A 15,995-nucleotide genomic window follows, 5' to 3' on the forward strand; every position below is an offset into this window, starting at 1 on the left:
CTCACTAGAAATGTTAATTAAAAGCTTTGTTAGCAAGACTGAAAATATAACAGCAGTTTTCACTTTTAAACACATCCTTCTCTCCTACTTGGCTCTTAGGGATTTTTACACCCCAGGGTGTCAAACATGTTCTGTTCTCATCATTAAACACCTTGAAAGAATTCTGGACACAAACAAGGATTATTATAGCCATGCACTTCTTATAATTGAAAAAGTTCTAGGGTGTCTAATTTTCTAAGTTGTAGGTGTTAATCATCTAAGGTAGCATAGAATTTGGAAGATGTTTTTTTTTTAAAGATTTCATTTACACACCTAGATTAACAGTTTTCCACATGCTGAGAGATATCAGATACTGCAAGGGTTCAAGGAAGAACTCTTACCAGGTTAACAAAAGTGCCTCACACAAATACAACACAGTAATCAGACAGCTTTGTTAAAACGCACAAATGTATAAGATTTTAAAATTTCGGAGCATAGATATTTGGTTTTCATTCATTCCTGAAATAACAACAATAACAATAATAATTCTACTATTTATATAGTGCTTTAAGGTTGTAAAGCATTTTACAAATACCATAGTTTATTCTCGAAACCCTGGGACTCCTATTGTCCTCATTTTGTAGATGAGGAAACCATGGAAAACAAAGGTTAAGTGACTGGCCCAGAGTTAAACAGCTAAGTCAGTTTCTAAGACTGGATTTGAACTCATTTCTTCTTGACCTGACATGAGCTTCCTGAAACTTCCTTCCTAACATGAACTACAAGATATTCCATTCTGAGAAAATTCCTCTCTTCCGAATAAGCAAACAAATAAAAGCCAGATAATTTTCATAAGAAAATAGTTTGCATTATAAGTTAAATATATGGTCATATAATGTTATATCCTAGGAGACAGTCTAGATTAAAAACCAAAAATATATTATTTTTCTCTAATGGAGAATGTGAAAGCTCTGAAAGCTGAAAGCAGAGAAAAGTATCATGTTTTAGTCCTTATAAAAAATGAATGCATTTCACACAAAGAAAAACATGGCCCAGGGCAAAAGAGGATAATAAAGTGAAAAGTAATGTACACTATAATTAAAAAAAACCATATTCTTGTGAATGTAGAAGGAAAAAGTCATAATTAAAAACATTAAAATTTCAAAATGCATAACTAGAATCTTTTCTGACCCCTTTAAAGATGAGTGAAGTTCCAGATTTAATGGTTTCTCCATTCAGGTTTCCTCTCTCAGCTCCGTAGACTTCAGGCCAGAGATCAGGATGCAAATTACCATTGAAGTCATCTTTAAGAACCGAGGGCAAGGAAACAATAGGAACACAGTAAGGTCCACCGAAGCCTCTATCACACCTAAGGAAAAAAATGATTAGGAAAAAGTATTATTGTTGAGGAAAAGTAAACATTACAATGATTCAATCTGGCTTTTGTAATGGGAAGAAAAACTATTTTTAACTACTTACACACAGTGTCCCAGCTCACAGATTCCATGTCCAGAGCACATCCAAGGACACCCAGATGCGAGTACAACATTATCAATAGCCCAAGAATCAGCACCAGGTGTGTAGTTTGACTGAATCCATCTGAACTTTGTTCTGGGAGAGCTAGGCAAAGAAGAGTGGTGGTCATTTAGTCTAACGAGAGTCATATACATAAGAGAAATGACTTTAATATAGTTCTCTCTCTAACTCGCGGCCTTCCTTAATTTTAACTGTCCTGATTGAAAGTAAGCTCCTTCAGAATTGGCAGAAATTGTTTTTTTCTATATGTCATCATAACTATGTCAAATGAAACTTACATAGCATATATGAAATGTGAAAGAAAGATTTCAGTTACTTCATTTCGTCTTTGCCAGAAACACACTCAAGCCTTCTTATGCGATAAATAATGACCAGGGATAGAAGTATTGTAAAGGAATACAGACCATCCTCTCAATTATTAATAATTCAGAAGTTTTTGTAAGTTGGGTCCAAGTTTGGAACTCAAAAGATACTTTTGCAGAGAAACAATGTTGTAAAAGGCAGGTTCCCTGAGCAGTCTGCAAAAAGTTATTTAACTTTTCATTTTATTTATTTATTTAACTTATTTAATAATAAATAAATAATTTATTGAACTTATTAAAATGTGTCTATAGCATGGTCCTAAGGAAATAGGGTTTCCCTACACTGGAGGGGTATGGGAAAGCAGGATATTTTCTCTTTTATAACTTCTACGCAAGCACAAGAACTTTAGTTTCTCTCCCATAAGATTATCCTTCAAATGCAGATAGTATAGTGCTAGAGGGCAGGTAAGTGCTGGGCCTGGAGTAAACTCTGGCCTCAGACACTCCCTAACACTGGATACTCTGCTTCTCCACAAAGTCCAAGATTGCTGTTTGTCATTCAGTCATTGAGTTGTATTCAACTCTTTGTAACCCTGTGGACACCAATGCTGTCCATGGGGTTTTCCTGGCAAAGATATTGAAATGGTTTGCCATTTCTTTCTTAAACAGAAGTTAAATGACTTGCCCAGGGTCACACAGATAGTGTCTGAGGCTGGATTTGAACTCAGATCTTTCTGACTCCAGGTCCAGTGCTCTATCCATTAAGCTACCTAGTGGCCAGTTAAAGGTTACCATTGCTTTATTGGTTTCTACATAGTCAATTAATCAACTAATGACCATTTATTAAGTATCTATTATGTGCCAGGCACAAAGCTAGGCACTGGGGATAGAAAACCTAAAATGAAATAGTCCTTGTTCTCAAGGAGCTTATATTCTATGGGAGGAGACAACACGTACATGTGTAAGTATTTATAAAATAGATACAAGTTAATTAGGGATGATGAAAGAACTAGGAGCTGGATGGATTAATCAGGGAAGACTTCCTGTAGAAGCAATTGAATTTCGAAGGCAATGAGGGAGTCTAAGAGGCAGAGGCAAGAAGGGAATGTATTCCAGGGATGGAGAACTACCACTGCAAAGGCACGCTACTTAAATAAGAAAAAATATTTTAAAGCATTTTATTTGATAGGTTTCCTTCAGAAATGGTAGACTGGATTTAGGAGAAACTAGGTTTTGAATAGGGAGAACAGTAACCAGTTAAGAGGAGGGAGCAGGAAGATACATAAACACCTTACAAAGGCAGAGAGAGGAATATGGCAGAGAGGCAACTGAAAAATCAGAGACATGATAAGTTAGTCTGAAGATAAAGTGTCCAGCTGTAGCATCCAAAAAACAGTATGGGGGATCTCTAAAACCAGAGGGGGAAGACAGCGGTGAAACCATCACAACTGTACTATGCTCCAGTTCATCTTAAATTGGAAGGTAAGGTTCATAGAATCGCCTAGAAGAGACTCTGCTTCTTCAATGACCACAGAAGCTCTGGGCTGGATTGAAGGAAGTAGGAATAAAGTAGGAAGGCAGCAAGATGGTGCAGTGGGTAGCGAGTCAGGCCTAGAGAGTCAAGAAGATCCGAGTTTGAATTCAGCTTTAGACACTAACGAGTTGTATGGCCCTGGGCAAGTCACTTAACCCTGTTTGTTTCAGTTTCCTCATCTATAAAATGAACTGGAGAAGGAAAAAAATAACAAACCACTCCAGTATCTTTGCTAAGAAAACCACAAATAGGGTCATGAAGAATCACCTATGACTGAAATGATTCAACAACAGCAGCAACAAGGAAGACCTTATTAAACCAGACTTACCAGAAAACCAGGCTAAGGAGGACTTGGGTAGGGAAGAATGTGTACTCAGGATGCTGGACAAAGAGACCCACATCCAAAAATGTCTAAATAGCCACTTCCTAAGTCACACACAGCTGGGCTCTGAAATAAAGTTCTTTACCTATAACTATTACCTATTTGTAGTTAGCATCCTGTTATACTAGTGTACTGCATACCAAACCACTGAGTTGTGTGTGATATTGATGAAAACACATTAATTCCTAACAGGGGTGCTGGATAAAGGGGCAGTGGTCCCAAGATTGTAATCCAAATTCTCAGTGGTAGCAGAGCAGGAAAAAACACGCAGCTGACATTTTTTTCACAATGGTTACTTGCCCTTTTGGATTTCAACTTTAAATAATTGATCTATGATCATGGGATTGTCAGATTATAGATTTAGAGCAGGAAAGGACCTTGGGTGCCATTGAGTCCAACTCCCTACATTTACAAATGAGGAAGTGAGGCTCAAAGGGGTGAAGAGACTTGCCCAATGTCATGAAAGTAGTACATGGTGAGGTACATGTAACTAGGTGCTCTGACTCAAAATTCTTTGTCCTGTCCACTATGCCATGTTTGGGAGCTAGAGAAGTAGAAAAGAAAAAAAATCCTGAGCTGAGAGTCAATTTCCTCAGGAGTAAAGTGAAGTGGTTGGAAGAAATGATCTCTAAGGCTTCTTTCAACTCTGGAATTGGTTTTGTTTCTATGTCACACTGAAGATCAGACTGTCTTGATGTTGGCATAGAAATAAGAAACCCATGATTCTTAATGTTATGAAATCATCTTGCCAGCAGGAGCAAATACTACCTGCCATTATGGACCAAGGAATTATTTCCTATGCTGTGGTCACTTTCAGGTTTATTAGTACTACTGGATGATGTGGAAGGTTAGGTGAAAAGTTCTCTTTGATAAAAATATTATAGTATGATATCTCATTTAAATCTTTTACTACTTATTAAGGTCATTGTTAGCATCTTTAGAACTAAAGTCTTGTTAATATTTCAGTCTTACACTATGGATGAAATCAGTAAAGATTTCAAATTTAATAATAAAAGGTTTAGTTTTGCCCATTCATTTCTGCAACTTGGCTGATGCACCAGCATCTGAAAACAAAAGATTCCCATCACCCTATACTTTGGGAATAGGTACAAGTAGCCAGAAACAATATCATTGGCTAGGGCTAGTTGGTCAGTCAGGTAGTAAGCATTTATTAAACACCTACACTGTGCTAAGTGATCAGTAGCAGTCTGGAATATATGTGAGGAGAGAAAAAAGAGACAGAATTGTCTCTTGAAGAAGTGGTATCAGAGAGGCTGAAAGATTAAGTCTGTTTTCCCCTACATTGTGTTTTACTATGTATGAGAGAGATATAAGTTAAGCATCAGCCTGGTATGTGGGCAATACTCATTTGCATCTTTGCTTTTGACTATAACTTGGCATTAAAAGGAATGTTCAGTCTGCAGTCATCCTTGTCAACAGGAAGGCTTAAGGAAGTGGAATTTTCAAAATCCTTTAGTTGATTGCATTACATTTAAATCCATTTAGTAATGCAATCTAAAGTGCTGTACTCCCTTCTGTCCCCCACCCACCGAGCATATTCCATATGTAATTATCAAGAAAGATTCATAGATTTCCCCAGGGGGTCACATTTTTTTTTCAAATTAGATGAGTGCAGTTTAAAGTTCTGACATGTAGCCAACATGGTAATTCTCACATGGTAGAGAGTGGAAGGTAGACAGTGACTCGCTTCCAATTCTGGAATCTTTCCGAGGTGTAAATTGAACTTTCTGTGTAATGTAGACAGCCAATAGTTGGAGGAACACACTCTTCAGTGACAAGATGCCAGTCTCTCCCATTGTTTAGGGAATACTGGAGTTGGACACTATGGGAGTCACTGAAAGGTTTGGTGCAGCCCATGCTCAGCTCAAACTGGAGAAAAGTGGAAGCCGTCACATGAAAATCCCAGGTCTCAGCATATCGGGGTTTTCCTAAAAAAGGGAGGGGGGGGGAAATGAACATTTTTCAGTTTGTTTATTGAAACTCTATGATTGTACTAAATTTTTAGCTGGAATGTAGAAGATGTCTATTTCTTAAGCAGATCATATTTATTTTGATTTTTCCCCCTTTTCATCAATTCATATTCTATTTGTATGATAAGAACACAGTCGTATCAATTGCTCATTCGGAACACTTGACTTCTAGCATTATAGACAATAGCAGGCCTCAAATGAGTAATTCTACAAATTAAAAATATGAAGTCATAGATTCAAAAGAAACAACATGGAATAGTGGAAATACCACTGGCCAAGGAATGGAAGGACACGAGTTCATATATCACCTTTGATGCTTACCACATGAGTGACCTTTGGCAAGTAATTTAATGTCTCAAGGCCTCAGTTTCCTCATATGTAAAATAAAGGTGTTGCACTAAATGGTCTCCAAAGTCCTTTCTAGCTCTAGGCCTATGATCTTATGATATTTACTCTATATTTTAAAAGAGATCTAGTCATGTCATTCCATTCCCCATCCAAGACAAACAACACAATGAGTAACCTATTGTAATAGTCAAACTATATGAGGAGAAAGAAATCTCTGGTCTTAGAAGTATACTTTGCTCCAGGCAGTTAGGTATAAAGCTCTGCATTACATAATTTTCTTTTAAATCCTATAAAAACATAGTTCCTGTGGTGAATTTACCTATGCTTTCACTGAATGTCAGAGCAGTATCCATAGAGAGACAGTCAATATCTACTTGACCTCCTTGAATTCTATACCAATTGGCTTGTAAATCTATAGAACCATCAAATTTATCCTTAAAACCAGTTTGAGAGCTGTCATTCATTCCTATAAGGACATCATCCAAGGCCCATTGTGCTGAGTGCTTTCCTGAAATCAGATAAAAATGGACAGTTAGTAGAATGCCATTATTTAATATATCTCACAAATATGAAGATTGTCTTGAAGTGACACAGAAATAAGAAATACATGATTCTTGATGTTATTAGGTCATCTTTCCAGTAAGATTGAGTACAACTTGCCAATACTGATAGACATAAACTCTTTGATGGATTAAACAGAACCAATCAAACTTTCAATGCATTGTAGCCTACCATGTTGGGGTTGCCACCATCGAAAAGCTGTTGCAGATGTCTTGGCCTCCCGTGGCAAATCTATGGAAATGATCTGTGGTTCTAGAAAAGACATGAAGTCCAGCTCTCGAAGTAAATGCCATAGTATTCCATTATCATTTGAATACTGAACCACAAGTCCTAGACAAAAGAAGATAGAAAAATTCAGTTACTTGCATGCTCACCCAGCCGTCACTCTATGTCAGACTTTTGCCTGGATATTCTCTCTTGCTTAGACTTTTGGTCCTCATTGGTTTTTCTGCTTCTTGTTCCTCCCATCTCCAATCTATCTTTCTTGGGGAATTGCTGTGGACTAAAAAACTGATCATTTTGTGACCCAGCTGGTGATAAGTATGGCTGAATTTAGTAGCTTCTGATGACACACTACAATCTATCACTAGTTCTGTATAACGGTGTTCTAAGTAGATTGCAATTAAAAAATTGATAACCTGAATATAACATATATGACAGCACTGTATGAATCTGGGTGTTTAGTCTATCAAAACAAAATATTTCTCATGCAGCCTGACAGAGAGGTTACTATAATATGTGTTTAGGAACCATCAAGACTACTTGTAGAACTGAATCACAAGATGCTGCCTCTAGAGGTGGCACGCCATAGCCAAAGAGGGAAGAACTGGTAGTCAGGAAGAACTGGGTTCAAGACTTGGCTCTGCAATTTTCAAACTGCTTAATTTTTTCTTTTTAGCATATCATTGAACTAATCTGTGCTTAAATTTCCTCATCTATAAATGGCAAATAATAAATAAATCATAATAATAAACTAATTAAAATAAATCACAATAAACCACCAGTGTATTTTCATCTAGTACATTCTAAGAACACATCAATAGCCTAGAAGATGATTGCTATGGCAAAGTATATTTTCATCTTGTGGCTGGTATTTTATCTACCATGGCAGATAGGCACTTGTTATGCAACTGACTCTTTTGATCAACCACATCATCCTGCCTCTCTCTTTTGTTCTTATCATGAAACAAAAACCCAAACTCTTAACACATGAATTGGTGCTAGGAAGAATAACTAGGGTACGAACACTAACAAACCTTAGGAAGATTAAACTTAGATTCATAAAAAAATTGAGGCAAGTATCATCATCATCGTCATCATCATCAAATTCATGAAAGAGGCAAAGAAATCCTCAAGAATGCTTGAGAATAAGAAAGGAACATTATTGCTCTAGAGCTATGACATTGATAGTATTCTCAAAGATAAAGTGAAAATCACATGCCAGAAAATCCTGCTCTGAGGGGCGGAACCAGAATGAGGCAGATAGAAAAGCAGAGGTGAATCTGATTTCTATCTTTTATCCATCAGATCAAGGAAACATACTTGGGCTGGGCTACCTAGCAAAAGCTTTGATATACAATCCAAATCTTGGCTTAAACTATATCTTTCTGACTTTCAGGAGTTATGGCAGTGTGGCTGAATATTATCAATTCCTCCTCCTCCTCCTCTTCCCTCTTCTCTCTCTCTCTGTCTCTCTCTCTTTCTCTCTCTTTGTCTCTCTCTCTCTCTGTCTTTCTGTCTCTGTCTCTGTCTCTCTCTCTGTCTCTCTCTCTCTGTCTTTCTGTCTCTGTCTCTCTGTCTCTGTCTCTCTGTCTCTCTCTGTCTCTGTCTCTCTCTCTGTCTCTGTCTCTCTGTCTCTCTCTCTCTGCTTTTTTTTTGTGGCCTCCACATCTCACTGAGGCTGGAAGTACAGGGCTGATCCCACCCTGATTGGCATGAGATAGTTTTCTTCTCCTGAGACAAGCCAGTGGGGCTCCTGTAGGCTCATCACATTCATGCCAAACTTACTTGGGCTTACTCAACATGATTGGCCTTTCCTACCAAAGCTCAAAACTCCTGGGATCAAGTTATCTGCCAGTTACAGCTTCCCTCAAAAGCAGGTATTACAGATGTATGCCACAATGCTCATGCTTGACATAATATTTTCAATGAAACTTGGCCTTCCTCAGAACTCTTAATTTAGATTGTAATACATTTTAGAAAAATGGAAAAGCAGGAAAAAGTTAGTTATCAAGTAGATAAATAACCCAGGTAATAACAGAGAAAAATAAATGTTGATTAATAAGCACACAATCTCACTGGCTATTTCATTCTCTAGGACAAAGCACTGTGACAGTCACAAAAGTTGTCTTTTACTGAATTAACTCTTTCAGGAGCATCATATTCAACCTCAGGCCACAACAAAGCCCTGCAGAGATAAAGCGGTCCTTTATAGAGGATAATCAAAGAAGCCACACTCTGATAAGTGTCAACGTGTGGATAAAATGCAAGGGAGGGAAACGGCCATATTCATTTTATCCCATTTGCTGATCCTCATTAGCTGTGTCATTGAACGCATTGTATGTCTGAATAAACCAAGCAATTTAAGCTCATCTATTGACTGTTTTAAGACATGTAAAACATCTCTTTTTACACTGCAACTGCATCTGTGTTCTGCCCAGTCTTAATGAAAATAGCCCAATTCTGATTTTAATTCCAAATATGCAGATTGATGCTTCAGCTTGAGTAAGCCAAAAATCTTTACTTTCATCCCTGTAAGAGATTTGCCCTTGGATTTAGCAGATTTACATTTTAACAGCCAGTTTTCCACAAAAGACTGAGAAGTGACTGCAGGATGCAAATTACACAGAGGGAAGGGGCTTGGGGTACAGGGATTTGAGAGTGGTTCAGAAAAAAGTTGCTTGTTTCCAGCCTTCTCCTCCAGGCACTATTCCCTACAGTTTCAATCACACCTGCTACTATATCAGAGTTAGATTTGGTGCTGAGACTCACACTACACAGGGGTCCTTTGTACTAGAGGATACTTCTGCTCTGTCTTCCTGACTAAGAATTCTCCTTCTAGAGTCTGCTCCTTAAAAACAATTATGAATTCTCTCTCCATTATTTAAATGGAACATTGAAGGTAAAAGATTAACAAACAAGCAGAAATATATACTGTTCTTTATGTCTGAAGATGAGACGACTGCATATATTACTTTGAATTCACAACATCAATCAGTTACTAGCTATTGGCTGAGCAGCTGCTACACAGATTTTATTCTCTTGATACAAAGGAGGTATTATCAGTAAGTCACAGCACTGAATGCTTTGAGGAATACAAAGAAATATAAAACATGGTCCCTGCCCTCAAGGAGATTATATTATATAGTTAGGGAGCTATATACACACAAAGATTATCAAAAATGCAAGGTAATGAATGATAACGGACACAAAAAATACAAAAAGAGGGATCATTTAAGCATGAATGCACCAGGGTAGTTCCGTGGAAGAGATGGGATTGGACTTATTTCTTAAGACATCGGTGGGATCTGGAGATAGGAGGAAGAAAGCACACCTGTGGAGAATGGAGAAAAAAACAGGGGAGCACAAGACATGTTTAGAAGAGAGTGAGTTTGGCCAGAAGGGTGGTTTTGTATGGGATAGTCCTGGGAAATAAAGCAGGAAAGGTTCATTTGGGTGGACTGTACAAAATCTCAAATGACAGGAAAAGGATTTTGGACTTTATTCTTGAAGTAATCAGAGGCAATATGACATGGGGGAATAGAGAGTCAGTTGTGGAGTAAGAAAGATCTGGGTTCAGTGTCTGATACACTCTAGTTGGGCAACCCTGGCCAAGTTACTTAACCCTTCAATGCCCCGGGCTATGATCTATTGCACAGAAGGTGCCAGTTTTCTTTGGTAGGGGGAGTTTCCTTAATGGACACGTCTGATTCCAATGAAATCACATGTCTAGTCCTATCTCATCTTACTGGAACCTAGTTAGTTTCTGAACAGTGGGGTGACAGAAAAGAAGCCATATATGAGCAAGATTTGTTTAGTGGCACTGTGAAGGACAGAATGTATGGAGAAGTTGGAGGCACAAAGACCAATGAGAAAGCAATCCATCAGGATCATCAGGTGGGAATGAAAAGAAATGGGAGAGATTATAAAGTAATATTTTTTGGGTATTATTTTTTTTTTGAGTGGGGAAGGTAAGGCAATTGGAGTTAAGTGACTTGCCCAAGGTCACAAGCTAGTTTTTTGTGTTAAGTGTCTGAGGTCAGATTTGAACTCAGGTCCTCCTGACTCCAGGGCTGGTCCTCTATTCACTGCTTCACCTAGCCACCCCCTAAAGTAAGATTTTAGAAATCAGACTGGATATGAAGAATGGAAGGAATTTATAGGATTTAGATGAAAGGAGAAGAGAAGAAACATCAAAGAAGATAAGATGCTATAGTTTCTCCTTGTAGTGACCTGCAGAATAATGGTGTCGTTACTAGTCAAGAAGCATTTGTGAAGCTCCTACTATGTGGCTCCTACTATGTCATTCTAAGCCTAAGAAAACAAAGAAAGGCAAAATAATCAGTTCCTGCTCTCAAGGGACTCAATAGCCCAGTGCAGGAGACCATACGCCAACAACTATGCATAGAAATTATGCAGGGTAAATGGGAGCTAATCATAGAGGGAAGACATTAGCATTAAGGAGGGTCAAAAAGGGCTCCTTATAGAAGACACAATTTTAGCTGGGACTTGAAGGAAGCCAGAGAAGACAAGAGGGAGGAGGGAGAGTATTCCAGGTATGTGAAAATTCCAAATCTGGAGGTGGAGTGTCTTGTGCAAGCAATATCAAGGGGGCCAGTGTCACTGGATTGCAGAGTACAAGCTGGGGAAGAAGGCTTAAGAAGATTGGAAAGTCGGCAGATAGGTGGCACAGTGAATAGAGCGCTGACCCTGGAGTTAGGGGGACCTGAGTTCCAATTCAGCCTCAGACACTTGACCCCCCCCTCTTACTAGCCATGTGACCTTGGGCAAGTCACTTAACCCCAACTGCCTTGCCATCCCCCATCCAAAAAAAAAAAAAAGATTCGAAAGGTATGATGGGGCCAGGTTGTAAAGAGCTTTGAATATTCCAGAGAGGATTTTATATTTGATCTTGGAGGTGATAGTGAGCCGCTGAAATTTATCGAATGGGGGGTGGTAGTGGTGAAATGGTCAGATTTGAGCTTTGACAGTTGAGCAGAGGATGGACTGCTGTGAAAAAAAGACTTGAAGTAAGCAGATCCACCAGCAGGCTACTGTGATAGGCAATTAAAAGGTGATGGGAGTTTAGGCAATAGGGGAGTCAGGAAGAGAAGGGAAGGAGCTTGAAGAAAATGATGATTAACATGCCTCAGACAAAGATTACTCAATAGGCCTTCACATACTGCAATTTGTTTACTGGTTGGTTAGATTTCTCTGTAGGAGCTATCAAAGTTGGCTGGATTACTACATACCAAGATTGTCTGTTGCCCTTCTCCACTTCCATCTCCCTCCTCTACCCTCTCCAAGTTATCAATTTTGAAGTTTTAGATTTTGAATTCTTTAATATTTTTATATTATTTTCCTTTGTCCATTCTAACAAGTCTATCACCTTTATGAAAGCTTTCCTAGCTATGCCAGACCATTATGACCTTCCCTGATCTGAAGTTTTTCTTAAAGCCATAGCTAGGAGTTTACAGTTTAGTGTTTTCTTGTTTTTTTAACTTATGTTAATTTTGTATAGCCAATTAGATTGCAATTTTCTTAAGGGGGGAGATCTTACTTTATGCTTTTTATCTCTCTCATAGTGCCTACAGACATTCAGGGCACACAGAAAGTACTCAGTACTATGCAAGATTATATTTTGAGTATATTTTGAATGTTAACTTGCTTGAGGATCATGTTTGCAAACTTTATACATTAACAAATAGAGATTTATAGTTAGCAGTTTCTTTGGTTTAAAAATGAATTATCCTAGACTTAATATTAAACACTAAGCCACTAATTAAACTCACTTTGCAACTGGTTACATTTAAATAGCTGGGCCATCTCCAGTTGTACTGATCTATATCTGTCCACTGGACCCATTTGGCTCTGGAGGAGAAGGTGAGGTGGTGACCTTGCACAGCCCTCTCTCACTTAAATCCAGTTAACTTGCAAGTCATGGTATCACCTGCCTGATGTCATGGTCCTCTTTAAGATGAGAAGGACAAACCACAATATTTAAATAAATTATACTCAATTCATGAAGTTTCTTCTCATGAAATATCAATTCATGAAGCCACTCTTTGTCCTCATCAAGATTATTTGCTCATCCATTAATTCCTACTCACAGTTCTCACATAATTCTGGTTCTGACTTTTTCACATTACATTTTTTATGTCTTTCCATATTTCCCTCTTTTCCTCATTCTTGTCAATCTAATTGTAGAGTAGCATTCTACCACATTCACAGACTACAGTTTGTGTAAATATTCCCCATCTGATGGACGTTTATATTACTTACACATTTTTTTGATTAAAAATAATGTTGCTATTAAGATTTTGCCTTGCTTTTTAACTATTACCTTCAGGGTACATTCCAAAGAATGAAATTGTTGGGCCAAAGCACATATTTTATTTTTTCTATTTTCTTCCATATTTAGATTCCACTGGTTTGCAATTCCACCAGAAATGAATGAGTATTGGGGCATCTAAGTGGCACAGTGAATAGAACACTGGCCCTGGAGACAGGAAGACCTGAGTTCAAATCTGACCTCAGATATTTAACACTTACTATCCATGTGACCTTGGGCAAGTCATTTAACCCCAATTGCCCTGTCTTCCCCCACTCCAAAAAAAGCCCGCCCAAAAGAAATGAATGAGTATGCCTCTTTCTATGTGATCTTTCCACCAGTTGATGTTAATGATGTCTGAAGCATATTACAACATCAGATACAAGATTTCTTATATCAAACATGGCTGCATAAAACATATTGTATAAATCTAGCCCAGTTTCACTCTACTGATAATGAAGACTACCTTGAATATAGTATCATCAACTATACTCTGATGGTCTACATCATGACTGGAATATTAATTCTCAAATTAACTTGTCTAGATATCCAAACTTTCTTATTTTGATAGTTGCCAGAGCATAGAACAATTGATGGAAAGGTAGAAAGAAATGCATAAAAACTTGTCCCTCAAGAGTTGACTTTATTACATGGTTAAAGTTTTAGTCAAATGCAGATGGGGAATAAGCACAAATGCCTTCTTTCTCCTGGCAGTCTGCAGCTTGATATCACCCTTAGAATCATGCTGTATTTTGAAAACTTCCAGACGTGCTCGAGATGCTTGGGCTATGATGGAGGTAGGTGTAGGAAGCCCAATGTAACAGAAAGACATCCAAATGAGTACTGGGTAATTTCAAGGATCTCTAAAGATTCCTAGGGAATAGGTTCAACTCAAACCTCCTTCTACAATTCAGTGAACACCTAAAGGGGATAGAAGGTGTCATGGAGGGAGGGATGAGACTCAAGGCAAGAAAGGATTAAGAATTGTTCTACTCACTCACAAAAATTTTCCAGAGATCCCCACTGGTAGTATTAGTTTTTAAAAAATGGGCTAGAAGTGTGTTCTAACTTGCATTCAGTTTTACACCACTCAAAAATATCATGCCTATAGTTTTAGGGTCATTGTTGCTTCCTTTCTCTTTAGGAAATTTTAAAAAAAGTTTAGGTTATCCTCTAAACAAAAACCCAATCGACTTCTGTGGTACTTCAAGCTCATTTGAATCGTGGGCTAAGTAGTATTTTTTAAAAATATCCCTAAAATGGTATTTCTTAAATGTGGGAAATGCCCACGACTAATTATGAGGTGTATACAACAGTGTATGGGTAAACAGACAGTCCTTTGTAGAATATTCACAGTATTTAGAGCTAATAGAAGAGAAACAACCAATAAATAAAAATGGAAGATCCAAGCTACCAATATCTAATCTTAATTTTATTTTTTAAAAAAATATACATCAATTTGTAGGTAGTAGTTACCGTGCATGTTGAAAAAAATTACCTTCATTTCTAGCTCTTGGTTTGCTGCAGGTGGCACCAGGAGTTTTGCTTCCAATCTGTATATAAAACTGAACAAGTCTGGGAAAAACAAACAAAGTTTACTTAAGCTGAGGTGGAAGTAGAGTTAGCTGTCTTGTATTATTTCTACCTTTCAACAATTTCTCTAAGTTTTAAATATTTTTAAAACCCAAGTGCTCATGGACACTAGAGAATGCCTAGTTTGTAACAAGCCCAATCCTGTAGTTTTTTATAATACTTCAAACTGCTCTTATAATGTAATTTCTTTAAGTAAAATCAACCTAAATTAAATAAAATTGTAAAGACAGTTCTGAGTTAACAATCATAGTTCTTCAAACAGACGAACATCTTGGTTTATTTAACTTGGTAAACTCAAATAAAAATTTGTGAAATCCACAGCTAAGGAGGAACCAGGAAACATGTTACTTTTTTTTTTTACTTTTGGTACTAGAAAGTTGAATGTTATACCTTGCTTCAGCCAGATTGCTTTCTATAAGACCTGATGTGAGTTTTGATGACTCAGAGAAACAATAAAGGTTGTAAATCAGGACTAATACCCTTACAACAAAAAGCATTCAGATTTACCTTTCATGCCTCAGTGATTTTGTGTACCAATACTTTCTACTTTTCCCCTCCTAGAACCCCCATTTAGAGAAGGGGAGGGATTTTGAATTCAATGTCATCTAGAGTTCTGGATGGGTGTAAAACTTGGATTATAAACAATACACATGTTTTATTGTTTTATTTTTACAATATATATCATAAGCAACATATATGTATGTATTGTAAACAATAGAAAAAGGTATCTTTGATTTTTAATTTTTTCTGCATTTTATTCCTTAATGGAAAACTATTTAGTTTTTAATTAAATTAACTATTTAACCAGTAGGTGTCACTGTAGGCATTTTTCCAAGACATCAGAATTAAAGGTGTCCAGTTTAGAATTTGAAGTTGCCAAGCCCCATGGCTATTTCACTAAAGAATCATTCATACTACAATCTTTGCTTTATTACACTTTATTACAAAAGAAAAGTTATGTCTCTCCCTTCCACTTTCTTATAAAGTTCATTCATGGGCAACTGGAGAAATGGCTATTAGTGTTTACTGGGGGAGAGGGGGAGGGGGGAAAGCAGAAGAGGGAGGGAGAGGGAGAGGGGGAGAGAGAGAGAGAGAGAGAGAGAGAGAGAGAGAGAGAGAGAGAGAGAGAGAGAGAGAGAGAGAGAGAGAGAGAGAGAGAGAGAGAGAGAGAGAGAGAGAGAGACAGAGAGAGAGACAGAGAGAGAGAGAGAGAGAGAGA

At 37.6% G+C, this 15,995-nt stretch overlaps 1 protein-coding gene across 2 annotated transcripts in view; it reads right to left on the bottom strand.

Annotated features, from left to right (window-relative positions):
• LOC138175901 (reelin-like) overlaps nt 1-15,995 on the bottom strand; it is a 566,655-nt gene that overhangs the window by 102,083 nt on the left and 448,577 nt on the right. For both annotated transcript variants that reach the window (XM_069106558.1, XM_069106557.1), the window contains exons 31-36: nt 14,682-14,758; nt 6,805-6,963; nt 6,392-6,580; nt 5,409-5,682; nt 1,459-1,599; nt 1,171-1,348 (exon numbers count right to left, since the gene is read on the bottom strand). In XM_069106558.1, coding sequence (XP_068962659.1) covers nt 1,171-1,348; nt 1,459-1,599; nt 5,409-5,682; nt 6,392-6,580; nt 6,805-6,963; nt 14,682-14,758 — 1,018 coding nt within the window. The remainder of the gene's footprint in view (nt 1-1,170; nt 1,349-1,458; nt 1,600-5,408; nt 5,683-6,391; nt 6,581-6,804; nt 6,964-14,681; nt 14,759-15,995) is intronic.

Source organism: Petaurus breviceps, unplaced genomic scaffold (genome assembly GCF_028583685.1).
Source record: "Petaurus breviceps papuanus isolate PSGF00001 unplaced genomic scaffold, PetGlider_PUasm1.0 79, whole genome shotgun sequence".
In the NCBI taxonomy this organism is placed as follows: domain Eukaryota; kingdom Metazoa; phylum Chordata; class Mammalia; order Diprotodontia; family Petauridae; genus Petaurus; species Petaurus breviceps.